The sequence below is a fragment of the Eptatretus burgeri genome, chromosome 4 (genome assembly GCF_056783735.1).
Source record: "Eptatretus burgeri isolate ZD-2024b chromosome 4, Ebu_testis_v1, whole genome shotgun sequence".
Taxonomy (NCBI): domain Eukaryota; kingdom Metazoa; phylum Chordata; class Myxini; order Myxiniformes; family Myxinidae; genus Eptatretus; species Eptatretus burgeri.
The window spans coordinates 32,595,943-32,620,927 of record NC_140964.1 but is presented as its reverse complement, the minus strand read 5'-3'; the positions used below and the strand labels follow the sequence as shown (position 1 = coordinate 32,620,927).

Genomic DNA, 24,985 nt, shown 5'->3' with positions numbered 1-24,985 from the left:
TCTATAAAACTACTTTCATAACTATCGTTTGAACACAAACTCTGGGTATCATAACAGTCTTCTGTTCTAACAGAGATACAATCTTCACTCTCATAATATTCAAAATCTTCAGTTGAATAATGACTCTTATTTAATTAGTCGAAAAAAAACATTACCATCTATATCTATATACTTTTTTTCATGAACAGATTCAACTACTACATTTTTTATATTAAAGGTAATTGTAAAATGATCCTTAACTACTATTGAACGAAATGTCATTTCACCTGATATATTAACATCCTTTATTTCATCAGGATTTACATATTTAGGGTTGTTGAAAAAAATACAAATTTCTCCTTGCATATTACAGATAGTCTTATCTTTTCTTTCTAAAGCTTCATCCATAAGGTTTTTCTTTTTTGATACTTTTTCTTGTTTCATTGCTTTTTCTAGTTTTGAATATATTGCCAGAAGGAGAGGAGAAACTTTTGTTAGAGCTACTTTAATTGATGTTCTTCCAGATATACTAAAAGCTTTTCCACTGAAGGAAATTGAAGAACTCATATTATTCACCATAAGTGTTTTTATCCAATCGCTATTATATTTATCTTTATTCAATTTTACATCCTTGACATATTTCTCATTATCTTTTACAAATGAAGAGATTGATTGAAACTTGTCTTTTGTGTCTTGATACATTGTATTTATTAAGTGAAAAAAGTTTGAGAATAAAATGGTTTTTAGCACAGATTCACCCATAAATTAAACAAAATTTTCATCAAGAAAATTTTATTTTAAGCAAAGTTTTATTGTATAAATATGATGAATACAACGTACTGTGATGTTTGTAATCATGAGTATAAATGTTATAAAAAAAACACCTTCAAACCAACAAACACACATTCAATCTTTTCAGACAAATATCTCCACTTGACCAAGAAACAAAAAATTGTGATAGATGTGATAATGATATTCTTCAATTTTTTTTTTATAATAAACACCTTCAATCACGCAAACACAAACACAATGAAGAAAGGGAAGGTGCCACTAAATTCTCCATTGAAAACACTAATGGGGCATTTAAAGGGCATATAACAATAAGATTGTTTCACTTTCAACACCCTGGACCATCCTCAATCATGGAAGCTGTTAATATGGTTAAACAAAGTATTGAAACTATAATTAAAAACACATTAAGTGAAATGAAAACTTTTAAGTTTTATATGGGAGTAAAATTGAATATGGGAAGACAAGGCGATGAAACTACACCCTATATGAGGACAAACCCTCACTTTATCTCATCATTTCAAGATGTTGTGAGATGTGATGTTTACGATGAACTCCAGAGACAAGAACAAGATGTTGATAACACTGTAGTAGATAGTGGATTTACTATTACAAAAATAATCTTTTTAGATCTACATATCTTAAAATCAGATCCGCTTCAAGCTTCTTTTTATATTGATTCACCAAAAGAGATAAAACTTAAGAAAGCAGTTGTTAATATTCAAAACAAAGATCATAAATGTTTTCTATGGTCTGTTCTTGCTCAGTTACATTCTCCACAATACAATCCTGAAAGGGTTGAACATTATAAGAAATAGGAGAATACATTAAATGTAAAAGATTTAAAGTTCCCAATGTCATTCTCTCTATCGAGTGCAGCCTGTGGCTGCTGGTTGCATCATTGGTTGGGACGCGGCTATGCCGCTGATGCAATGTCCCCCTTACCAGTACACTGGCACTCATTTTGCCGACCTCGGAAGGATGACAGGCTGAGTCAATCTCCTTCCAATGTCATTGAGAGATATTCCTAAATTTGAGAAAATGAATAATCTATCTGTTAATGTATACAGTATGGATTAACGCATACAAACAAAGTTCAGATATTAAAAATTTCAAACAACTATAAAAATGATGAAACACACATTGACCTTCTCTACTTTACTTCAAAGGAAAAATCACATTATGCTTTCATCAAAAATATATCAAGATTAACCAAATCACAACTATACAAGAGAAAATGTAAAACGTGTCCTTGTAAGAGATGTCTCAACTCCTTTCATCCAAAAGAACGATTAAATCAACATTTGAAATATTGTAGTAATCATAAATCAACCGTAATCAATTTACCAAAAGCAGGGTCAAACTTGTCATTCAAAGATTTTAACAAATCTATAAAACATCCGTTTGTGATACATGCTGATTTTGAAAGTATCCTTGAAAAGATAGATACTGTTTCTCCAAATACAAATAAATCATACACAAATAAATATCAAAAACATACTCCTTGTGGTTTCTGTTATTATATCAAATCATCTGTTGGTGATGAATACAACAAGTTCGAACTTTATAGAGGAGAAGATGCTTCAGAGGAGTTTGTAAAACGATTGGAAAAAGACTGTATAAGACCAAGATAAATAATGGTTAAAACTTATAAACCAATGTCATGAACAAAGGAAGAGAAAAAGGAATTTAGAAAGAACAGTATCTGTCATATTTGTGAGGAGAAAATTCAGGGAGAGGTCAAGGTTAGGGATCACTGTCATCTTACTGGTAAATATTGTTATGTCTGAGGGGGGATTATGCATTCAAAGGGTAATTAAGATGTTTAATTAGGTATATCATGCTGTTCGAGTTATACCAGGATACTGATGTAATTAAGTAGGGATTTAGTGGTGATAGATTATCTAGAAAATGTCCATTTTCTAGAAAAGGGGGAAATGATAATTGTCACGTAATTAGATAGGGAGATGGGTTAGGGTAAGTGTTGATGCGTATTCCCTTTTAGTATTTCCTGCAGGCTTGCCGTGACGTGAAAGAACGGTGCTGCGGACGGCTCCGCCCCCCTGATGACCATTGGTGGAGGACCGCAGACGGAGGACTAATGAGGCACTCCGTTGGGAGTTACAGAGACCCTGGAGCATGGGGCGGCCTGATTGGAGGATTGAGAGAAAGGGAGGAGATATATCTGCAGACAGCTCTGCCCCCTGATGACCATTGGCAGAGGACCGCAGACGGAGGACCAATGAGGCGCTCCATTGGGAGGACCAGAGACTCGTGAGCATGAAACAATCTGATTGGGAGAGAAAAAAAAGATATAAAACAGCTGGTGGGGTTTGTTCACGCCACCCCCCTTCCTCTTGCCTCATCTCCTCCTTGTGCCTTGTGTTCTTTCTTCGTGCCCCTTGCTCTTACCTCGTCCCTCTCTTCGTTTTGGTCTCATGTTCTGCTGGCTCTGGGTACAGGACCGGATGATGGGGCAGACCTGTCCCTCTCTCTCCTGCTCGCAATTGGCACATGAACTGAGTTCCCTGGTGGCTGTGAGCGGTTTGGGCCCACACCACAGGAGGTCCACAAATCAAGAACAACACCACGGGCAAGCCTGACGAACTAGCTACGTTTTGTTTGTTTGTGTTCGTGTGCGTGTGCGTGTGCGTGTGCGTGTGTGTGTGTGCATGTGTGTACGTGTACGTGGCACCTTAGAGGACTTGAATTTCATGCACAGATTTTATTTCATTCTTTACATTTTGTTGTATATACATTAGAATTGTTTGTGCTTCCCCCCCTCCCCCCCCCCACGCCCGAATCAACACCACCCTTCGTCGAATCGCCCATGGATCCCTCCTCTTGCCGAGCCTTTTTATCGCTCGTGTGTAAATAAATAAACGCTATTTACTCAATAAAGTGCCACGTGCCACCTTTCTCATCCCGTTTGCTATAGAGCGATCAAAACCGCCACCCTTGGGTTATAAAAATAAACCGCCTCCATCGTTTCGGCTCATCTTACGTTGGCGGGATTTGTTCACGTCCCGTGAACGCCACAATATTGTTACGAATCTGGCAGCCATGAGCACTCCCCGTCCCCGTTGCTCAGTTATTTTGTTAAGTAAATGTGGATAGATAGCTCCCTTTCCCCTATGTCTAATGGGAATTAAGTGTACGTGTGCTGCAAAGTTATTTTATAGATAGGATTTTTACCCAAACAACAACCCCGTGCTCGCGGCATTGTCCGCGCTCTTCGCGCGCTCGCCGGCATGCGGGCGTGTGCGTGGGTGGAATTCCATGCCCCAGGTGGTGTGGATTTCGCACCAAATATGGTCACGAAGCGTTTCGCTCTGGCGTGGCCCAAATATGGGCACGGAGCGCTTCGTTCTGGCTTCGCGCCAAATAAGGGTATGCATCATTTTCCGCCCAATCGGCGACGCGTGGACCAAAGCCGGGGCGGTCCTTCTCAAGAAGGCGGAGCCATGACATGCCGTCCACCCAATGGGAGCAGGCGACGGGGGAGCGGACCCGCCCCGAGAAAACGATGGAAAAAGATTTGATGATTGCGTCCCGTCTGCTCGAGCGCTATTCTGTCTGGGTCTGCGGCTGACTGCATCCCGCACATCCGAGGCGTCTCGTCTGGCACATTACAAGCGGTCGACCATCTCATCATGGGAGATCACCTCGTCTCGCCTCCTCTGGGTTCGGCTGCCCTGGTCCATTCTTTGGTGCCTGGTGCTCCGGGAAGGTGCGATCGCCCAGCCACACGAACGTGGCCAGGTAGCCAGCTACGTTCTCTTCTCTCAGATCATCTTCCCTCCAGAGCTGAAGGGGCAATAAAGACCTCGAGGTCCATCTCTTTCTGGGGTATTTGTGTGTACGTGTGTGTGTCCGTGGGCCCTGTCTCAAAGTAGAATTGTTTCAGGAATTGCTTGTACATTTGATTCCCTTCTTTATTCGGATAACTCCGCCCTTACGTGCTCCCCTCATCCCCCGGTTATTGTAAATAAATTGCACTGTTGTTGAATGTCCCAGCTCGTTCCCTGTCATTTCTTTTATTGGTTTAGCATGGTGCGTGTTGAAAAATAGCGAAGCAGTAAATTGTTCTTTTGGACCGACAGGCCTCGGTAACCATCCGCTCGGGTTACACACGGTTCGGGCATGGTAACGGCTCGTCCCGCTTGAGGTCTGTCGAGGGTGTAAATTCCCTGGTAGCTTTGCCGCGTGGGTACTTAGGTATATTGAAGTTTGGCAACTAACCCTACCCCACACGGTCGAATTATTGGCGATTCATGGTCCTGTAAGGGACCTGTGCCTTTCGGACTTATCCGAGGGTCACGACCTAAATTCCAGTGTGTTCAGTGGAGCCGACTCCACTGCTCCCTCTCGCGGTCGTGCTCGCCACCGAGACCCGGCCCCACAACAATATCGAGGTCCAGCTCATTCCCGTTGTCATCTTAGTTACAAGCCTCCAAATTTTATTCCTGTCTTTCTTCACAACAACGCTCACTATGACACATCTATTTATAAATGAACTTTCAAAGACATCTGGAGATATTTCTGCCATTCCTAACACAGATCAAAAATACATCTCATTCACAAAAACAATTCATACTTCCCCCATAACCCATATCAGATTTCTTGACACATACAAGTTTATGGCAAGTCCATTATCTAACTGAGCATCAAATATTAAAAACTTTCCGAATCTTAAATCACATTTCTCAAATCAAGAAGAGATTGATCTCTTATCACAAAAGGGAATATGTCCGGATGACTACATGGATTAATTTGAGAAGTTTAAAGAAACACAACTTCCTTCAAGGAAAAGTTTCCATGGCAAGTTGAATAAAACTCATATTTCCGATAGAGATTATACACAAGCTAAAAAGGTTTGGGAGAAGTTTAAGAAAAGAATCTTAGAGAATATCATGATTTGTATCTTAAAACTGATGTATTGTTATTGGCTGATGTGTTTGAAACTTTTAGAACAGTCTGTCATAATAAAAATTCTTATGGGTTAGACCGCGTTCACTATTACACAGCCCCGGGTTTGGCTTGGAGTGCTATGTGAACCAGAGAGTTGGTGTCAAAGACACCCAATGCTCGCCTGTTTATACATTTATTGTTTTTAAAAGACTCGTCTAATAATTAATATTTTTTATAAAGCATTGCAGTGAAATCTGATCCAAATAATTTTAAAGCAATATATGTATTTGTATATTGTAATCAGTAACAAGAGCGCAAGTGAGCACAATATACGCCCGAACAAGAAGGTATAGACAGAATTGTGCGACTACATGGAAAACAGCATCCTGGTTGCCATGGCAACCACTTTAGATGATGAACGTATGTCACGACACACCATCTCCACAGTCTGTACCTATTTAACAAATATGAAACGTGAAAGTTGAAAACTTTGGGAGTTAGAGTGCGGACAGGAACGGATGGATGGACGGACGGACGGACGGACGGACAGACAAACAGACAGAAAGATGGACGACAGGTATCACATTATACGCCCCGATACACACATATATACATATATATATATATATATATATATATATATATATAATCTTCTTCTTCTTTCGGCTGCTCCCGTTAGGGGTCGCCACAGCGGATCATCCGTATGATCCGCAGAGTGATTTGGCACGTTTTACGCCGGATGCCCTTCCTGACGCAACCCTGGTCACCTCTTACGACACAGGGATATGGTACACCTATTTTAACCGGGGTATACACTGGCCCAGTATACTGGTACTCATTTCGCCGACCTCGGAAGGATGACAGGCTGAGTCAACCCCCTGGTGTATTAATTCAGTGGCCCAACGGGGCTTGAACTCAGGACCTTTTGGATCCCAAGCCGCTGCCCAAACCACTGCGCCAACACCAGGCTATATATATATGTATTTAATATATATATATACATATATATATATATATATATATATATATATATATATATATACATATACATATATATATATATATATATATATATATATATATATATATATATATATATATATATATTGTTGCGGATTTCGCGCCCGCCGGCGTGCTGACGGCCACGTAACTCGAATCGCGGCACGTCGCCCACCGGACGGACAATCCAGTCGTGACCCTCTCGGACTAACGCCGGGAACCAGTCACGGGTGGACCTTTCGGTCTCACCGCGATCGAGCCAATCAGCCCCCCGCGTGGGATAGGGTTGCTCGCCAAATTCGACCTACCTAAGTACCCACGCGGAGGGTAGACCGGGCGATCGCACCTCGCCGCAGGTCGACTTCGGACACGGGCCACTTAAGCGACCCGTTCCGTACTATCAGAATAACCGAGCGGTGTTATCGTCGACCTCGACGGTTCGATTAATTATCGGGCGTATTCAGCCCACTACCAACCCTTTACGTGAAGCAAGATGAGGATTCAATGGAGGAAAAGACGAAGCGAGCGGGAGAACAGTTCAACAATAAAGCACATTTATTCGCGGCACACGGGAAGCACACAAATACAATTCCACCAAAAGCACACAAAAAAAAAGAAAACACAATTCCATTTACACAAAAAGCAAATATAAAAGCGAAAACAATGCAGAGCTAATACCGACTACCGAGCACACGGCAACACCCACACAATTCTACTTCACAGACGGCGCCGACAACACATACCCAAAACCAAGGAAAAGAAATACCCCCAAGAATGAGGCGGGCCTGAGGCCGAGACCGGGTCGCGCCTACCCGTCTGGTGATGAGACGCGGAGCGGCGATGGCGCCTCACTCCGCGGGCCTCGCGGACAGTGTCTGGCAGGGGGTGGGAAAGGGGCCCCCTTGGTCGCACTATCTCAGCGCGGGGGGAAACAGGAGGGGGTTGCTGATGCTCGGGGTATAGAGGATCTTTATTATCCCTGGTGTGCGTCTCCACCTCGGCCAGGTCGCGCTGCCGGCCTTCCTCGGGCGTGCAGCTCCCGGCACCGTCGCGAGTACCCCCTCGTCTGCCTTCGCCGCTGCCGCCTCTCCGCCTCTGGACTCTCCACCCTGGACTCTTCTTTTGGCTCTCCTCGTTCGACTCTCTTCAGCTTCTCCAGCTACTGCAGGCTTCGGGCTCCAGACTTCCACACCGCTCTGACTGACGAACACGGTCCTTTTATCCCCCCGTAGCTTCGCCTTTGACCCCCTCCCTTTGACCTTTCACCTCGCTCCCCATTGGCCCGAGAAAAAGTGGGCGTGAAAGGCTTTTGATCCACAAATTTGCATATATCGATCGTTCTGGAGGCGGGGCCAAATCGCCCCTCGCTCACCGATTGGACGGCAAAAGTGGGCGTGTGTCGTTTTTGATCCGTTTTTGAAGCACAAAATCCGTGATTTTGTACACGCGCTGTTCGACGCGCGCTCTGCACGAATCCAACACCGGTACCCACAGCGGGCAAGAACGGTGGCGATGCTACGGTTGCGAGGTGTGACGTGAAGGTCGTGGCGGTTGTGGTGAAGCGGCGTTGTGGTTGGTGGTTGATGTTGTGGTTGTGGTGGTAATCATGGCGGTTGGTCCAAAATAAAGATAGTGAAAGACAAACGGCTATCCTGAAGAGTCGCAGCACGCATAAATGACATGTATTCCCACTAGACAACGGGTTTGGGCCTAACTACACATGCACTTACCGAGATACCTCACCTAAGGGACCTGAATGGTGGTTTGCGAATTTGGTAACCACAACACTACCCCCTCCCCTTTTTACAGACTCGTCCCGAGTCGTCAAATTTTCGTGTGCCATCATGTGTAGTTTTCCCCTAGTACATTTTACCTACGGATCCCTGAGTGCGACATTCATGGTATTCGTGTCCCCAAAATAAATAACCTGAGGGCTGCGTAACTACCTAAACAAACTCACTCACACGGACGACTTAAATAAAATTGCCGGCGCTTGACAGACATGCCGGGGGCGCACTCATATTTACAGTACATCTTAACCTTAACTTACAAATTTTACACTAAACCATGGCCCAGGATCATTGAACTCTGCAAAAAGAAAGCAGTTAGCAGGGAGCCAGGCTGCCCGCATGCAGTCTCTGACTCAAACAATGCAGGTGACAGGGAACGTGGCTGGCTGCTCACACGCAGTCCAAGGCCTTCCCTTTTGAACTGAACGCAGTGAACCGCAACGGTGCATGGGCCGCACAAACGTAGTCTTCGTGCCAGCTCAAGTGGCACACGCAATGAGCACAACGAATGGATGGATGAACACAAACACGGTGCACGGGCCGCCACTGCAGGCCCGTGTTGTAGCTGCCAACAGGGCAGTTCTCGCAGCTTGCAAACTGTTGCCTTGATCCTGGCGCACATGGCAATGAACAGGGGGGGGGGGGCAAAGCAAAATTGAACGGGGCTGGTGAACATGGGCAGTGGGCATGGCATGGCAAAGGTGAGCAGGCAAACACAGCCTGCAGAAGAAGGCCGCTGCAGGCAAACACAGCCCGCAGATGAACTGGCCGGCACAGGCCTTGAAGTACCACAGCTGCAGATGATCCGGCCGGCGCAGGCCTTGCAGCACACAGCCAGCAGATGAAGCTGGCCAGCTTTTGCCGTTCAGTGGAGGTTGGTGGAGGGAGTGCGGTGGTGCTGGCCACTTGGACCTACCTACCTGTCTCCCTCCCAACCTATCGCCTTTGCCTGTCACTGTACATACCCACTCCCTTAATTTGTCAAACCACAATTTAGCCCCAACTTATTTTTTTGTTGTTTTTTTTTATTTTTACTTCCCCACTATAAATCGTCCCCTAACCCCCTTTATCGTCCTTGTTCGGCTAACCTATCCTGTCACCTAGCCTACTCCCAACCCCTACGTTCCCTTCCCGGAGGGGAATAAGGGAGAGCTAACGTCCTGTGTCGAGGCCCAACGAAGCCTCAGAATGGCCTCCCCAGAGTTCGGCGATCTAACCCAAAGTGGGTCCAGCGGCCCACAACGAGAGTGAGGGGATGGATGGTGCGGAGGGGTACATCTCCTAATCTACCCTATCCATTTAACAGTTAAACTACCCCGGGGCTTTCAACAAGCGCCTCTCGCTTAAACTATTGGTTCTAACAACCCAGATTCCCGTCGCCTGTGTTGGTGTCCTCACAATTTCGGGCCTCGCCCCCCAATTTTCTCTCCGTGCCCTCACACGGTCTCCTGGCTGGGACACGTGGCTCTCTCTGGCAGGCACGACCCTCTGCCGAATCTCCCGCTATGGCACCCCCGGGCACTACACTGCCTCCGAGCCTACCAGCTCCCTAACACCGGGAGTGCCCCCATGGCACCTCCCCTGAAGCACACGTGGCAGGCCGGCCTCCCGGGCCTCTTTCGGAGGGTCACCCGTGCCCGCAACACTGCCCACGCGGCTAATGGCGCCCCGGGCCCCGCACCAAGCAGGCGCACCCGTGCCCACTACTCTATCCCGGCCCCCCATGGGCCCTTGGCCTACCACGGCCGACTAGCCTGGTGCCCGGGGTACCCACTCAGCGATACTCACCTTTCGCAGCCACGCTCCCAAGCCCGTCAACAGGGCTCCTGCACCCCTCCAAATGGGTCTCGAGCCTACATTCCCACCAACAGCAAAACGACCTCCGTTTTGTAAATTTGACTAACCCCGCTAACTCACTTTACTCTTACCCCGGGGTCCCTTGGGCGGGAGTCACTCCTCCCCCCAATCACTCATCGCACCATGCATTCCCCATTCACTCCACTCACACAGACCCGCTGGCCTCACTCACTCAACAAGTACTCACCTCACAACTCTTCAACACACACACCGCTGAACTCTGCCATCCTCCTAACTACATCCCCTAACTAACTCGTGCTCCCACGTCGTCCCTTAAACTACAGCACGTTCCTTTTAACCTACGTAGCTAAACTACGTCCCCTCTACACATCCAAAGTCTGTCTCTGTCTCCAAAATAATCCCATTTTATTTCCCAACCTAAAGCTCACTAAATCCCTCTACCTAATCCATTCCACGGACTCCATGAGGACTTACCCCTGCCCCATGGAGTCGGTCTAACTAAGCTAACCCTTCCCCCTAACTAGTTTTCATCCTGTGCCCAGGGTAAGGGGGTCTTTCACCCCTTGCCCAGGAATCCTTTGCACCCGAAAGTGAGGCTTGCCCCCTTTTTTTTTTTTTTTTTTTCATGCGCAGCACCTGCGCGGCAACTCAGAGCTCGCGCACTTTGCAACTGCCCGTGACGTCATGCAGCTGCACGTGTTCCTCGTCCCTCCTTGGACGGGACCATCCGGCAGAGATACCCCTCCTGCCGGATTCCAACCACACGTGCAGCCATGACGTCACCGTGCGCAAAAAAAAAACACAAGCCCCACGTCTCGAGGGGTTCCCCACGCGAACACATGTGCTTTGCCCGTTGGAGCTTAACACACACGATCGCGTGGAGAACCCGTCCGGTCCAAATCCGTTTACCTGCCTAAACTTTGTCCGTCCGCGGGATCGGCAAATCCACCGCTGGCGTTTCCGGACCGGGACTTCACTCTCGCAAGCGAGCACGTGGTGGTCTCGTGCGTTGCACAGCACGGACCGCGTGCTCACTGCTGGGTGAACCCGGCACGGTCCACGAAACAACTACAGCCGCTACTCGGCTTTCTCTCCTCTGTCGCCGTCGTCGTCGCCATTCGACCCACGCACACCTGCGTGTTACGACGCACACAGTCCACTCCATCACATTCACACGGGGAGACGCGGCTGCGTGCTCCCGCATGCCGACCGACATCTCCCTCTCATACCGCTCTCTCACACACACGGTCTCCCTGGCACACAGCGACCTTGCACACGGCCGTTCACTCACGCGTGCCTCACTACTCACACAAACCATACTACTCACACGTGGTGCTCCATTCACTCGCGCGGGGGCACTCACCCGCGGTGCCTCACCCACGCACGCGAGGGCACTCAACCGCTGTGCCTCATCCACACACCGTGCCTCACTCATACACGCGGGGGCACTCACCCGCGGTACCTCACTCATACACACGGCGACACTCACACACGCGGTCTCTTCCACACAACGTCCCTCACTCATACACGCGGGGGCACTCAACCGCGGTGCCTCATCCATACACCGTGTGCTGGGAAGCACGTACACCGGCACAATCGCCACCACACCACTCACACGTGGTGCCTCACTCATACTGGCCGTTTCACTCACACACACGGCCTCACTCACACACGGTGCCTCACCCACGCACGGCGTGCTGGGAAGCACGTACTCTGGCTCCATCGCCACCACACCACTCACACACGGGGTCGCTTCCACACACGGGGACGCACTCACACCTTGCACCACACACACAGGGACAACCACACTGGGGATTTGTGTCCCCACAAGGGTCTCCGGGGCCTCTATACCCCCCAAGCTCTCCGTGCACCCGTCCACAGCACCCGTCCTCTCAACCTCGCAAAGCACGACCGAACTCACCTGGTCGTGATCCGCCTCAAGGGGGCAGACTCCCTCCCCTCGTTCCTGGAGGAGGCCATCCAGGTGCTCGCACTGGGTCTCTATACATTTTCTCTCCTGGTTCCTTTTTCTGTCTCTTCCTGGTTCCTTTTCCTTTCCCATCTGAGTCGTTCTTTCTCTCTGAGCCCCATTAGCTGTTCGTTCTCCCTCCGTTTTAGTTGTTCAATTTCAAATTCATACTCTTTCAGTTTTCTATTCCACTGTCTTTCTTGTTCCTCCTTCTGCAATCTCGTCATTTCTTTCAACTGACTGATTTCTTTCTCCTGTCTCATTCGTTCTTCCTTCATTACTCTTTCTTGTTCCTCATTCTTTAGTCTGGCCTTCGCTTCCAGCTGTTCGATCTGTACAGTGTGGTTTCTTAAAGTTTCATTTTCCGTTCTCTTCCTTTCCTCTTTTAACACTCTCAGTTCGTTTTGTAGTTCCCTCTCTTTGTTTTGGTGTTTCTGTAACTCAGAAACTTTCTTTTCCAATTCCTTTCTCATCTCCGCACACTCAGACTTTGCTTTGGCTTCTAACTGTTCTTCCGGCTTGCGCTTGTGGTTTTCTACCCGTCTTCCCAGTTCCTCTGTCTCCGTTTTTCCCTCCAGTCCCAGCTTATCAACTCTCTTCATGTCTTGAAGTCTTTTCTCACACTCCACCGTTTCGACCTTCAATCCCTCCTCTGTCTCCTCCTGGCTTTCTTTTAATTGGTTTTTCGCTTCGAGTGCGTTTCCATCCATTTTTTTATTTTCCATTTGTTGCGTATTTCTCTTCATTTCGTTGTTCCCTTCTTTCATTCCGTCAATTATGCTCTGCACGAGTTCCATAATCTGTCGCATTGTCACCTGCCCTGGCCACTCCCACTGACTACATTTAGTGGTGGAGTTATAATAAAAAAACCGACCAGATGAACGGCATCGATGCCTTTCCCAACCTTCTGGTACGGGTTTCTCTTGCACGGTGATCCCGTCCTGAGCCATGGATTCTACATTACTATTACACATACCTAATCCACCCGGCACCCGCTCGCCTTGAGACGCCATCTTGCTTCTCGTGAAGGGTTAATTTCGCTCGTTCGTAATTTGGAGGGAATCGGGGGTCGCTTCTCTCACCCCTGGACCGATTCCCGTGAATTTAGCCGGAGACAGGAGAGCCCGTTTTCCTGTTCTCCGATACCAGTGCCGCAAGGAGGGCGCTGAATTTGTATCCCACTCCTGACACCAGTGTTGCGGATTTCGCGCCCGCCGGCGTGCTGACGGCCACGTAACTCGAATCGCGGCATGTCGCCCACCGGACGGACAATCCAGTCGTGACCCTCTCGGACTAACGCCGGGAACCAGTCACGGGTGGACCTTTCGGTCTCACCGCGATCGAGCCAATCAGCCCCCGCGTGGGATAGGGTTGCTCGCCAAATTCGACCTACCTAAGTACCCACGCGGAGGGTAGACCGGGCGATCGCACCTCGCCGCAGGTCGACTTCGGACACGGGCCACTTAAGCGACCCGTTCCGTACTATCAGAATAACCGAGCGGTGTTATCGTCGACCTCGACGGTTCGATTAGTGTCGGGCGTATTCAGCCCACTCCCAACCCTTTACGTGAAGCAAGATGAGGATTCAATGGAGGAAAAGACGAAGCGAAGCGGGAGAACAGTTCAACAATAAAGCACATTTATTCGCGGCACACGGGAAGCACACAAATACAATTCCACCAAAAGCACACAAAAAAAAGAAAACACAATTCCATTTACACAAAAAGCAAATATAAAAGCGAAAACAATGCAGAGCTAATACCGACTACCGAGCACACGGCAACACCCACACAATTCTACTTCACAGACGGCGCCGACAACACATACCCAAAACCAAGGAAAAGAAATACCCCCAAGAATGAGGCGGGCCTGAGGCCGAGACCGGGTCGCGCCTACCCGTCTGGTGATGAGACGCGGAGCGGCGATGGCGCCTCACTCCGCGGGCCTCGCGGACAGTGTCTGGCAGGGGGTGGGAAAGGGGCCCCCTTGGTCGCACTATCTCAGCGCGGGGGGAAACAGGAGGGGGTTGCTGATGCTCGGGGTATAGAGGATCTTTATTATCCCTGGTGTGCGTCTCCACCTCGGCCAGGTCGCGCTGCCGGCCTTCCTCGGGCGTGCAGCTCCCGGCACCGTCGCGAGCACCCCCTCGTCTGCCTTCGCCGCTGCCGCCTCTCCGCCTCTGGACTCTCCACCCTGGACTCTTCTTTGGGCTCTCCTCGTTCGACTCTCTTCAGCTTCTCCAGCTACTGCAGGCTTCGGGCTCCAGACTTCCACACCGCTCTGACTGACGAACACGGTCCTTTTATCCCCCCCGTAGCTTCGCCTTTGACCCCCTCCCTTTGACCTTTCACCTCGCTCCCCATTGGCCCGAGAAAAAGTGGGCGTGAAGGCTTTTTGATCCACAAATTTGCATATATCGATCGTTCTGGAGGCGGGGCCAAATCGCCCCTCGCTCACCGATTGGACGGCAAAAAGTGGGCGTGTGTCGTTTTTGATCCGTTTTTGAAGCACAAAATCCGTGATTTTGTACACGCTGTTCGACGCGCGCTCTGCACGAATCCAACACCGGTACCCACAGCGGGGCAAGAACGGTGGCGATGCTACGGTTGCGAGGTGTGACGTGAAGGTCGTGGCGGTTGTGGTGAAGCGGCGTTGTGGTTGGTGGTTGATGTTGTGGTTGTGGTGGTAATCATGGCGGTTGGTCCAAAATAAAGATAGTGAAAGACAAACGGCTATCCTGAAGAGTCGCAGCACGCATAAATGACATGTATTCCCACTAGACAACGGGTTTGGGCCTAACTACACATGCACTTACCGAGATACCTCACCTAAGGGACCTGAATGGTGGTTTGCGAATTTGGTAACCACAACAATATATATATATATATATATATATATATATATATATATATATATATATATATATATATATATATATATATATATATATATATATATATATATATATATATATATATTGGGCGTATAAAAATAGTGCGATAGATAAAACCATTAGAAAGGAAAAAATAACTTGCACCAAAAACTTTAACATGCTGACGCTCACGCTCACGCTCACGCTGACGCTCACGCCGGTGGTACCTCTATAGCTCTCTGTTCTTCGAACAGGCGAGCTAAAAATGACAAAACAGAATTTGGAATTAATCAGTGATATAGATATGCTTTTAATGATAGAGAAGGCTAAAAGAGGAGGAATATCTCAAGTATGTTCCAAGAGATATGCCAAAGCAAATAACAAATATCTTCCTGATGATAAGAAGAATGAGGACAACTCTTACCTGATGTATTATGATGCTAACAATTTGTATGGGTGGGTTATGTCTCAATCTTTACCTGATGGAAAACTTAAATGGGTTAAAGAAAAACATTATGAAAAAGTTTTACAAGTTATTGTTGTCTCCTCTCAAAAAGAATTGGATGAAGCTGAAGTTGGATATTATTTTGAGGTTGATTTAAAATGAACAGACACAGCGGCAACAGCAGCAGCGACAAAAAGAGACTGAAGAGGAGCGATCAGCCAGGCTAAATGAACAGGCTTATCGGCAACAACAGCGGAGAGCAAATGAGACTGAGCAAGAGTGTGATGCAAGATTTGAGGCAATGCGTCACCACACTGCAGAAGCACGAGCAAAAGACCACAACAATACCAACAGGGTGGCATTCACGTATGATCCGGCTGACCCAACAACTCATGCAGACATCGGCTGAATGGAAAAAGTCTGCACCCACTGCTCTGCTTACAAGTTCAAGGGAGAAACCAAGGGTGTGTGCTGCAGCGATGGCAATGTCATCCTTGAGTCCTCTCCTGCCCTTCTTCCCTTGCTGAACTGCCTTCTTTGACCTCTGCAGTCATGATGATTTTGCCAAGATGCTCAAATACCACGAGGTGCCCGACTACTACACGTGGCACAAGTCACGCAAGAAGTGGGCCCACCGCAAGCGAGGACAGGTGGTCGAAGGTCCACATGCAATCTGGAAGGCTCCGGCAATTGGCCGCATCTACAGCATCAGTCCGAGGCAGGGTGACTGTTACTACGTTCGACTTCTCCTGACTGAAGTCTGTGGCCCCTCCTCCTTCACTGCTCTAAGAACTGTGGATGGCCAGGAATTGTCCTTCCGTGAAGCCTGTCTCGCAAGGGGACTCCTGGAAAATGACCAACACCTCCACCTTGCTATGGAGGAGGCAGGCATCAGCCAGTCTGAGGCAGGCATCAGCCAGTCTGCACCAAACCTCAGGAGTCTCATGGCAGTCATCCTCACCACCTGTTTCCCTAGCAATCCACGCACACTCTGGGATCATTTCCGTGACGTCCTCTCTGAAGACTACCTGTTCCAGCACCATCACAATGTTAGCAATCCTGATGCTGACTACAACGAGGGGGTCTCCAACCTTGCACTTTGCTCCCTCGAGGACAAGGTTATCATGATGGGTGGCATCATCTCAGTTCGTATGACCTACCTACAATAGAAAAGGGCACAGAAGATAGACTCAAGAAAGAGTACTTCAGGGAAGTGGACTACAACCAAGAGCAGTTGGCTGTCCAGGCTGATGATCTCCAACAGCACCTGACAGATGACCAGCGTCAGGTCTATATTGCAGTCCTTGAAGTGGTACAGCAATGTAGCGTCATCAATGGCAACAGGAGCAGCAACATCATCTTCCTCGATGCACCGGGAGGCACAGGCAAGAGCTTCGTCCTCAACACGATACTGAAAAAGATTCACTCAGGAGGCAAGATTGCTCTTTCTACTGCGTCCAGTGGAATTGCCACAACACTACACCAGGGAGGACGAACGCTGCACGGCACCTTCAAGATCCCACTTGACACGCACCTCAAAGAGCAGCCAACATGCAACATCAAGCGTGGAATAGCATTGGTCAAGGTCATCAAGAGTGCTGCTGCCATCATTGTGGATGAGGCCCCGATCACTCACAAGTCAGCCTATGAAGCTGTAGACCGCACACTGCAGGACATCACAGGAGTCGAACAACCCAAGGCAGGCACCCCCACACTGCTCTGCGGAGACTTCCAGAAGATCCTTCCAGTGGTCGAGAGGCACCAGATCCAACATTGTCAACGTCAGCCTGAAGATGTCCCATCTGTGGCGCCATGTGACTGTCAAGCACCTGACCACCAACATGCAAGCTCACCTGTCTGGCAATGAAGGGGCCACCCACTTCTCCAAACTGCTCCTAGAAATTGGCAATAGACAGATCCTATTGGCGGCCGAACCAGACATGATCGCAATTCCTCCTGGACTGGGCAAGGTCGTCTCCACACTGGAGGAGCTCAAGGATGGTCTACCCTTGCTTGACCACAAATGGAGTCAGGTCTGAATGGCTGGCTGAGTGTGCAATTCTCTTCCTCCGCTGAACATCAATGTCAACCAGCTCAACAACTGGCTCATGGAAGAGTTCCCCGGCGATGAGAGGATATACAAGTCTGTGGACAGTGCCATCTGCGACGAGGACGCAGTCACCCTGTTGAGCTGCTCAATTCTCTCGAGCTGTCAGGAACGCCACCACACCTCTTCAAGCTGAAACTCGGTGTGCCCATCATGATCCTGCAAAACATGGAACCACCCAAGACCACCAATGGCACACGCTGAATCATACGCCAATGTCATTGAGGCCACCATCTCCTGTGGACCAAAGGAGAAGTCGTCCTACTGCCGAGGATCATTCCGTCCGACTCAGAGCTGCCCTTCCAGTTTCTCCGACTCCATTTTTCCTGCAAGCCATGCTTTGCGATGACGATCAACAAGGCTCAAGGTCAGATGTACAAGGCAATCGGTGTTGACCTCTCTGTCCCGTGCTTCTCCCTCGGCCAACTGTATGTGGCTGCCTCTCGGACCAGCAGCGCAGTGAAGCTCAGCATCCTGGCACCCAACAGTCAGACACACAATGTGGTCTACCCCGAGGCACTGGAACACTGATGACGAACGCTGACAATGACAAAGAAATATGAAATGTGTCCAAATTAAATGTGATATATAAATGTGATATATATTAAGCACCACAATTTACCCCTTTTTTTTACTCCTATTTTTTCCGCCCGGGAAACGCCGGGTACTCCAGCTAGTATATATATATATATATATATATATATATATATATATATATATATATATATATATATATATATATATATATATATATATATATATATTCATTCAAAATATACTTTTGGATATCTCCTTGGATGTACATTAAACTGAGCATCCCATCTGCCAACATTTGTTGGTGGACGTTAAAGAACCCACGGCGTTCTTTGCGAAGAGTATACAAACTATCGCCGGCACCCTGAACAAATTACAAATTCCTGCCCTAACTACTGCTGGGAAGACAATGGCAAACCACCCAGCGTAACCCTTGCCAAAGTGCTGCTTGAATTGCTTCAGCAGCACCGACGCTCTCATGGAGTATGGTTCATAAGAATATATATCTTCTTCATTAACGGCCCCAATTATTCCCACCTTATGCAGGGTTGGGGGGGGGTAACATTTGTAGCCCATGTTTTTACCGAACTTGCTGCCAGGTCTGACATTTGACTGGTTTCTTCATCGTGTAGAAGCTGCTGCCCAGACAGCAACCACACTGTGATAGCAAGCAATGTAACCTGGTGTTAAGGAACCACCAAGAAGACCAGACCACTTGCTAATCGTAGTCTTGGCAGGAATTTGTAATTTGTTCAGGGTGCCACTGATAACTCGCCCACTCTTCATGAAAGACACCGTGGGATCTTTAAGGTCCACCACCAACCAGTGCTGGCATACAGGTCCTCAGTTTGATGTACATTCCAAGAATGGCACACACACACTGGTGTATCTATCACCCTGGCTGTGAAATACCAAGAGAAGAGTTTATAGCTGGGTCGAGATTCGAACCCAGGATAGAAAGCTCAAAAGTGAGTGCAGATACGTACCTCTAAGCTCCCTGCTTGTCTTCCCTACTAATGTATCCAATGATAAAATCTAGCTCGATAGTGTTCCACAAGGCACATTCGGCACAAGACAAAATTAAACCTTGTCGAATATCGAAGATATCGATATTCGAAGATATGTTAAGCAATATATCGTCGTGCAATCTGTTTTGTCAGACCGAGTAAGAATCAGCCGAAGGCAAATGGCACCCGAGGCAACAAGAGGTGGAAAATGAAGCACAAAAAGCCACGAAAGTTTTCAACAAAAGTAAAGTTTAATCCCAGTTTCGAAAATCGTCATTGTTTGACGTTACAGTGTGAGCAGAAGTGAGCCCTTCTCTTGAGTTAAAGGAGATAACTGGATTAAAATAAAATAAATTAAAAAAAAATCAGAGAAAGTGAAAAAGGGGGAAAGAGGAGCAAATGGATAAAGGAAAGAAAAGATGACAGAGAAGAGAAAGAAAAGAGCGAAAATGAAGAGGACGAAAGGAGAGGATAAAAAGACAAGAAAGAATCGATTGCAACGTCACAAAAGAAGTATAAAATGTTTGGAAAACAAGAAAGAGCACAAAGAGAGAATAGGAAAACAAAAAAGCGAACTCGTATATTCTAACAATTATTTCACAAGAACAGAACACCTGATGAATGATAAACCCCCAAAAAGACCAGCCCTGACCCCGGTTCAGCATAGAATCTGCAACCGCATGTGGAGCATAAGCAAAGTTGAAACACGTACTCTTGGCTGTCGACGTCATGACGACTCGATTGCAAGTGAGACGTTGAGAGATAGTTAACAGCATAAAAGTTTATAACATGCTTTTTCGACAAGCCTACACAATAAATTTAAAGAGCCTTCCTCCATTTGTACGATACAATAACATCAGAATAGAATACTATATTAAACAAGCAGGGCCATGGTATACATTCGCACTTTTAAACACACTGGACATTTCACTTGGCACACTATAAGGTTGAGTTTTTGTTTTTTTCACCCCACCTCCCACCAAACCCCCAACCCTTCCTCCTCCCTCCTCTTCCCCCACCACCACCACCACCACCACCATCACCACCACTGCAATTGTGAAGTTAGAAAACAAATCGCAATACGGTCGACTTGTGCATAGCACGGAAAGGCATTGAGATCACGACGTTGCCACTGAGGTCGCGGCCAGGTTTGCGGCGGTACACCTTATCACAAAAGTACGCAATTATCGATATCGACATTTGCCGCAAACCATTATGATATAAAGATACACCTTGCTCCATCATGCTTCCCAGATGGCAAAGATAACTTTCAACTTCACGATTGCACATTGTACTCATCTTTCATGCAAGTCCACGTTGACAAAATTTTACATCATCGACGATATTTTCCACACCGACGAGAACAAACGGATACTGATCCAGCACGAAGCAAGACTTGTAAGATGTATCCGTTTTTTAAAAAGTTCCAAAAATTAGGCTTTGTTCAGAAGGATTACCCACGATTCGACATGAATGATGACACAGGAGAACGTGTACTCCTAGTGTTTGTTTTTTGGCTTCACTCAACATCCGTCTCAAGGGCGGAACAAGGAAACAGATATAGAGTTTGAAATACCATTTGACAAAATTTCACAAATGCCACCGAGTACAAACTGTTCCAGGACGACTCAGGTGGAGAAACTGAGGTCTGCATAATGTTACACCACCCTCGTCTGTTTCACCATCTTCAGGTCCATAAACAAATTCGTTTATGGTAGGACACCAGAGTTATTTGCAGGAAAGGGTTTTTTGCATATCTCAATAAATGTGAGGGTTCATGGCTTTGCGAGCGTAAGCCACAGATTGTGCTGAGACCAGGTGGGTGGACGTGTTGCAGAGCTGCTGGAGCTCCTCACAGTGGTGGGCCTTTCAAGATTCTCAGAATGCGACCAACTATGCTATTTCAGTTTGATCCTATAGTTTGAGGTCAAGAAAAATTGGAGTCAAGTACTGGTGCAAGCAAGTGGAAAATATCTAGGAGCAACAACAGGGGCTTGGCAGAAGATGTCTCAATAGCGGCCACCGACCAACCATACGATGATGGAAAACTCTGAGGTTCGCCCCTCACTCGACCTCCTCCAAGGCTCTCACCACCTGCTCGAGGAGGTCGGGACAGCGTTCCGAAATGCGTTGAAGCAGTGAGTTTGCGAGTTCCTGGAGTGAGGCTGCACGTTGCTGTCCACGTTCAAGCTCCTCTGCCACCTGCAAGCACATGGGATGAGGATAAGAAGAGTGGGGTTGCAGGACCCCAGTCAGTGACTTGAATTAGAGTTGTGTCGTGTGCATGGTAAATTGACCTGCATATCCTGGAATGCAGACCAGGACTGAGTTGGGAATTGAATATCCAGATCCAATACTTGAAAATAATGGCTTGATATGGTTAACATTTTTTTTCATCCTTTGTAATCGCAAAACAGTCGGAAACTGAGAGAGATTGAGTCTCGTGAAAAATGCTCCAGCCCAACCTTGTTTTTTGTTTTGGGTCAGAAAACTCATTGTTTCAAAGACTTAACTGAAGATATTGTTGTGATTAGACCCTTTAGCCTCAAGATGAGATTTGCTTGAAATGTGAAAATCCCCACATGACATGTACAACTTCATTTTTTGTAGTGTTGAATATTTTTGAGATTAGGCTAATTGTATTTTGTATTTTTCTTGTGAAATCTGGGATAATGGAATATAGTTATCCAAAATAATTATATGGAGTGTATCAAGATATTGTTGTAGTTTCCCACCTGCTCGGCATGCGGCGACCGCTTCTAGCCAGTGGCGGCCGTTCTCGCCCACTGAACGGACAAACCTAGTCGCAGCTTTCGGATCACCAACGAAATCCAGCTATGGGTGTATCTTTAATCACACCACAGCCTTGTCAATACTCTACCCGCGCATTACAGGGTCCGATCGCCGAATGGTCGATTTACCTAATTAATCGCGCGGGCAGACTACCAAGAGACTGTACCTCAACGGGGCCTGCTTGGAAACGAGCCGCTAAGCAGCTCGCTCCATTTGCGATTTGCCGAGCGGTGTATATCGCCAAGCCCCACCGGATCCGATTATATTATCGGCTATTAAAAAGCCAGCTATTATTTCGAATGCAATTATGGCAGTTCAATTAGGGAAAGGACGCAACGAACGGGTCAACATTTACACAAGGACATTTATTACACACACGTAAGCAGTCATGCAGTCATGTATGCAACCAATGCACGTATACAAGCAAAAACCTCGGACCGTTATGCCGCTGGTTGGCGACTCCTCTCCGGCCTCTCTCCAGCGACCCACAGTTCGGCACGGCACGGCAGGCTGCGCTCCAGGCTCCCGTCTCCTCCGCACTCTCCAGCTCCTCACCGACTGCAGACTCCAGACTGACCCAGCTCCCAACGCGACTCCACACAACTCCTCGCTTGGCGTCTCTGCGCGCCCTTACATTGGGTCCGTGAGGCGAGGTCTTGATCTCCGATCTCTCACCTCTGACCCCCCGCCGGCTCCGCCCCTTTCGATCTTTTGATCCGATTTCGATGTGAAGCTCGGAGAGAGCGGACGTGGCAGAGATCATCTGCCCCACGCGGACGTTGTGGAAATCACTGGCCCCCATCCTAACAGGGAACCGCTGCGTCTGTCGGCGGTGATGCCGTTCGTGGGGAACTCGCCGTCGCTGGCGCAAAGATGGCAGCGTTTGCGGAGATGAAGGCGAGGCGATGCTGTTCGTTGTTGAGATGTGGTTTAGGAGATGGCGAGGCGATGTCATTGTGGTGAAGGCGGTTGTGGAGAAGGTGGTTGTTGTGAAGGCGGTTGTAGTGGTTGAAATGCGGTTGGTCCAAAATAAAGATAGTAAAAGAAAAACGGCTGACTCAAAGATCACAGCCTGGTTACACAAATAAATCCCTTTGACATCGGTGGGGAAATCTATCTGAACACAGACTTATCGACATAACTGATCTAAGGACCTATATGGTGCTCTGTGAATTTCCACAACCGTAACAATATATCAGAAATCAACTTCCAACTTTGCTAATTTTATTTTATTTTTATACACGAATGAGTCTCATGGAAGAGCCAGAGGGGAAAAGGCAATATACTGACAGTCAGGTAACGCAACTACAGTTGGACAAAACATACAAAGGAATTAATGAACAGAAAATAGGGGGGGAGAGAGAGAGAGAGAGAGAGAGAGAGAGAGAGAGAGAGAGAGAGAGAGAGAGAGAGAGAGAGAGAGAGAGAGAGAGAAAGAAAGAAAGAAAGAAAGAGAGAAGAGAAGAGAAGAGAATAGAGAGAATGAGAGGAAGACAGACACAGAGAGACAAGACAGACAGACACAGAGAGAAAACAGTTTGCTGGAAGAAAAGATTTCAAGTTGGGATGGAGCATGACATTAATGGTAGTAGACTGCTTTGTTTAGAACCCTGGAGGGAAGGGTTGGATTGAATAGTTTCATGAAGGCAGTTCAACAAATGGGAGAAGAGAAATGAAAGAGTGGAGTTTGGGGATAAACCTGGATTTTGGGAGTTTAACCAGGATGGAGTTATTGGAATATGCATACTTCTTGGAGGAGCTTTGGAGAGGGTTAGAGGAATGAGAGAGCGGATGAGAGAGAGAGAGAGAGAGAGAGAGGGGGAGAGAGAGAGAGGCGGAGAGAGAGAGGGGGAGAGAGAGAGAGAGAGAGAGAGAGAGGGGAGAGAGAGAGAGAGAGAGAGAGAGAGAGAGAGAGAGAGAGAGAGGGAGAGAGAGAAGGGAGAGAGAGAAGGAGAGAGAGAAGGGAGAGAGAGAAGGGAGAGAGAGAAGGGAGAGAGAGAAGGGAGAGAGAGAAGGGAGAGAGAGAGAGAGAGAGAGAGAGAGAGAGAGAGAAGGGAGAGAGAGAAGGGAGAGAGAGAAGGGAGAGAGAGAAGGGAGAGAGAGAAGGGAGAGAGAGAAGGGAGAGAGAGAAGGGAGAGAGAGAAGGGAGAGAGAGAAGGGAGAGAGAAGGGAGAGAGAGAAGGGAGAGAGAGAAGGAGAGAGAGAAGGGAGAGAGAGAAGGGAGAGAGAGAAGGGAGAGAGAGAAGGGAGAGAGAGAAGGAGAGAGAGAAGGGAGAGAGAAGGGAGAGAGAGAAGGGAGAGAGAGAAGGAGAGAGAGAAGGGAGAGAGAGAAGGGAGAGAGAGAAGGGAGAGAGAGAAGGAGAGAGAGAAGGGAGAGAGAGAAGGGAGAGAGAGAAGGGAGAGAGAGAAGGGAGAGAGAGAAGGGAGAGAGAGAAGGGAGAGAGAGAAGGGAGAGAGAGAAGGGAGAGAGAGAAGGGAGAGAGAGAAGGGAGAGAGAGAAGGGAGAGAGAGAAGGGAGAGAGAGAAGGGAGAGAGAGAAGGGAGAGAGAGAAGGGAGAGAGAGAAGGAGAGAGAGAAGGGAGAGAGAGAAGGGAGAGAGAGAAGGAGAGAGAGAAGGGAGAGAGAGAAGGGAGAGAGAGAAGGGAGAGAGAGAAGGGAGAGAGAGAAGGGAGAGAGAGAAGGGAGAGAGAGAAGGGAGAGAGAGAAGGGAGAGAGAGAAGGAGAGAGAGAAGGAGAGAGAGAGAGAGAGAGAGAGAGAGAGAGAGAGAGAGAGAGAGAGAGAGAGAGAGAGAGAGAGAGAGAGAGAGAGAGAGAGAGAGAGAGAGAGAGAGAGAGAGAGAGAGAGAGAGAGAGAGAGAGAGAGAGAGAGAGAGAGAGAGAGAGAGAGAGAGAGAGAGAGAGAGAGAGAGAGAGAGAGAGAGAGAGAGAGAGAGAGAGATGGACTGGAGGAAAGGAAGTAAAATAAATAAATA

At 47.7% G+C, this 24,985-nt stretch overlaps 2 protein-coding genes across 5 annotated transcripts in view; both read right to left on the bottom strand.

Annotated features, from left to right (window-relative positions):
- LOC147027755 (protein Wnt-5a-like) overlaps positions 1 to 12,363 on the bottom strand; it is a 101,216-nt gene extending 88,853 nt beyond the window's left edge. The window contains exon 1 of the mRNA XM_085877326.1: positions 12,208 to 12,363. Within this exon, the coding sequence (XP_085733452.1) occupies positions 12,208 to 12,348 (141 nt within the window). The 5' untranslated portion in view covers positions 12,349 to 12,363. The remainder of the gene's footprint in view (positions 1 to 12,207) is intronic.
- Positions 12,364 to 19,452: 7,089 nt separating this feature from the next.
- The window catches only part of LOC147027752 (ELKS/Rab6-interacting/CAST family member 1-like), a 434,885-nt gene continuing 429,352 nt past the window's right edge, over positions 19,453 to 24,985 (bottom strand). For all 4 annotated transcript variants that reach the window (XM_085877320.1, XM_085877319.1, XM_085877324.1 and 1 more), the window contains one exon: positions 19,453 to 21,422. In XM_085877320.1, coding sequence (XP_085733446.1) covers positions 21,285 to 21,422 — 138 coding nt within the window. In that variant the 3' untranslated portion in view covers positions 19,453 to 21,284. The remainder of the gene's footprint in view (positions 21,423 to 24,985) is intronic.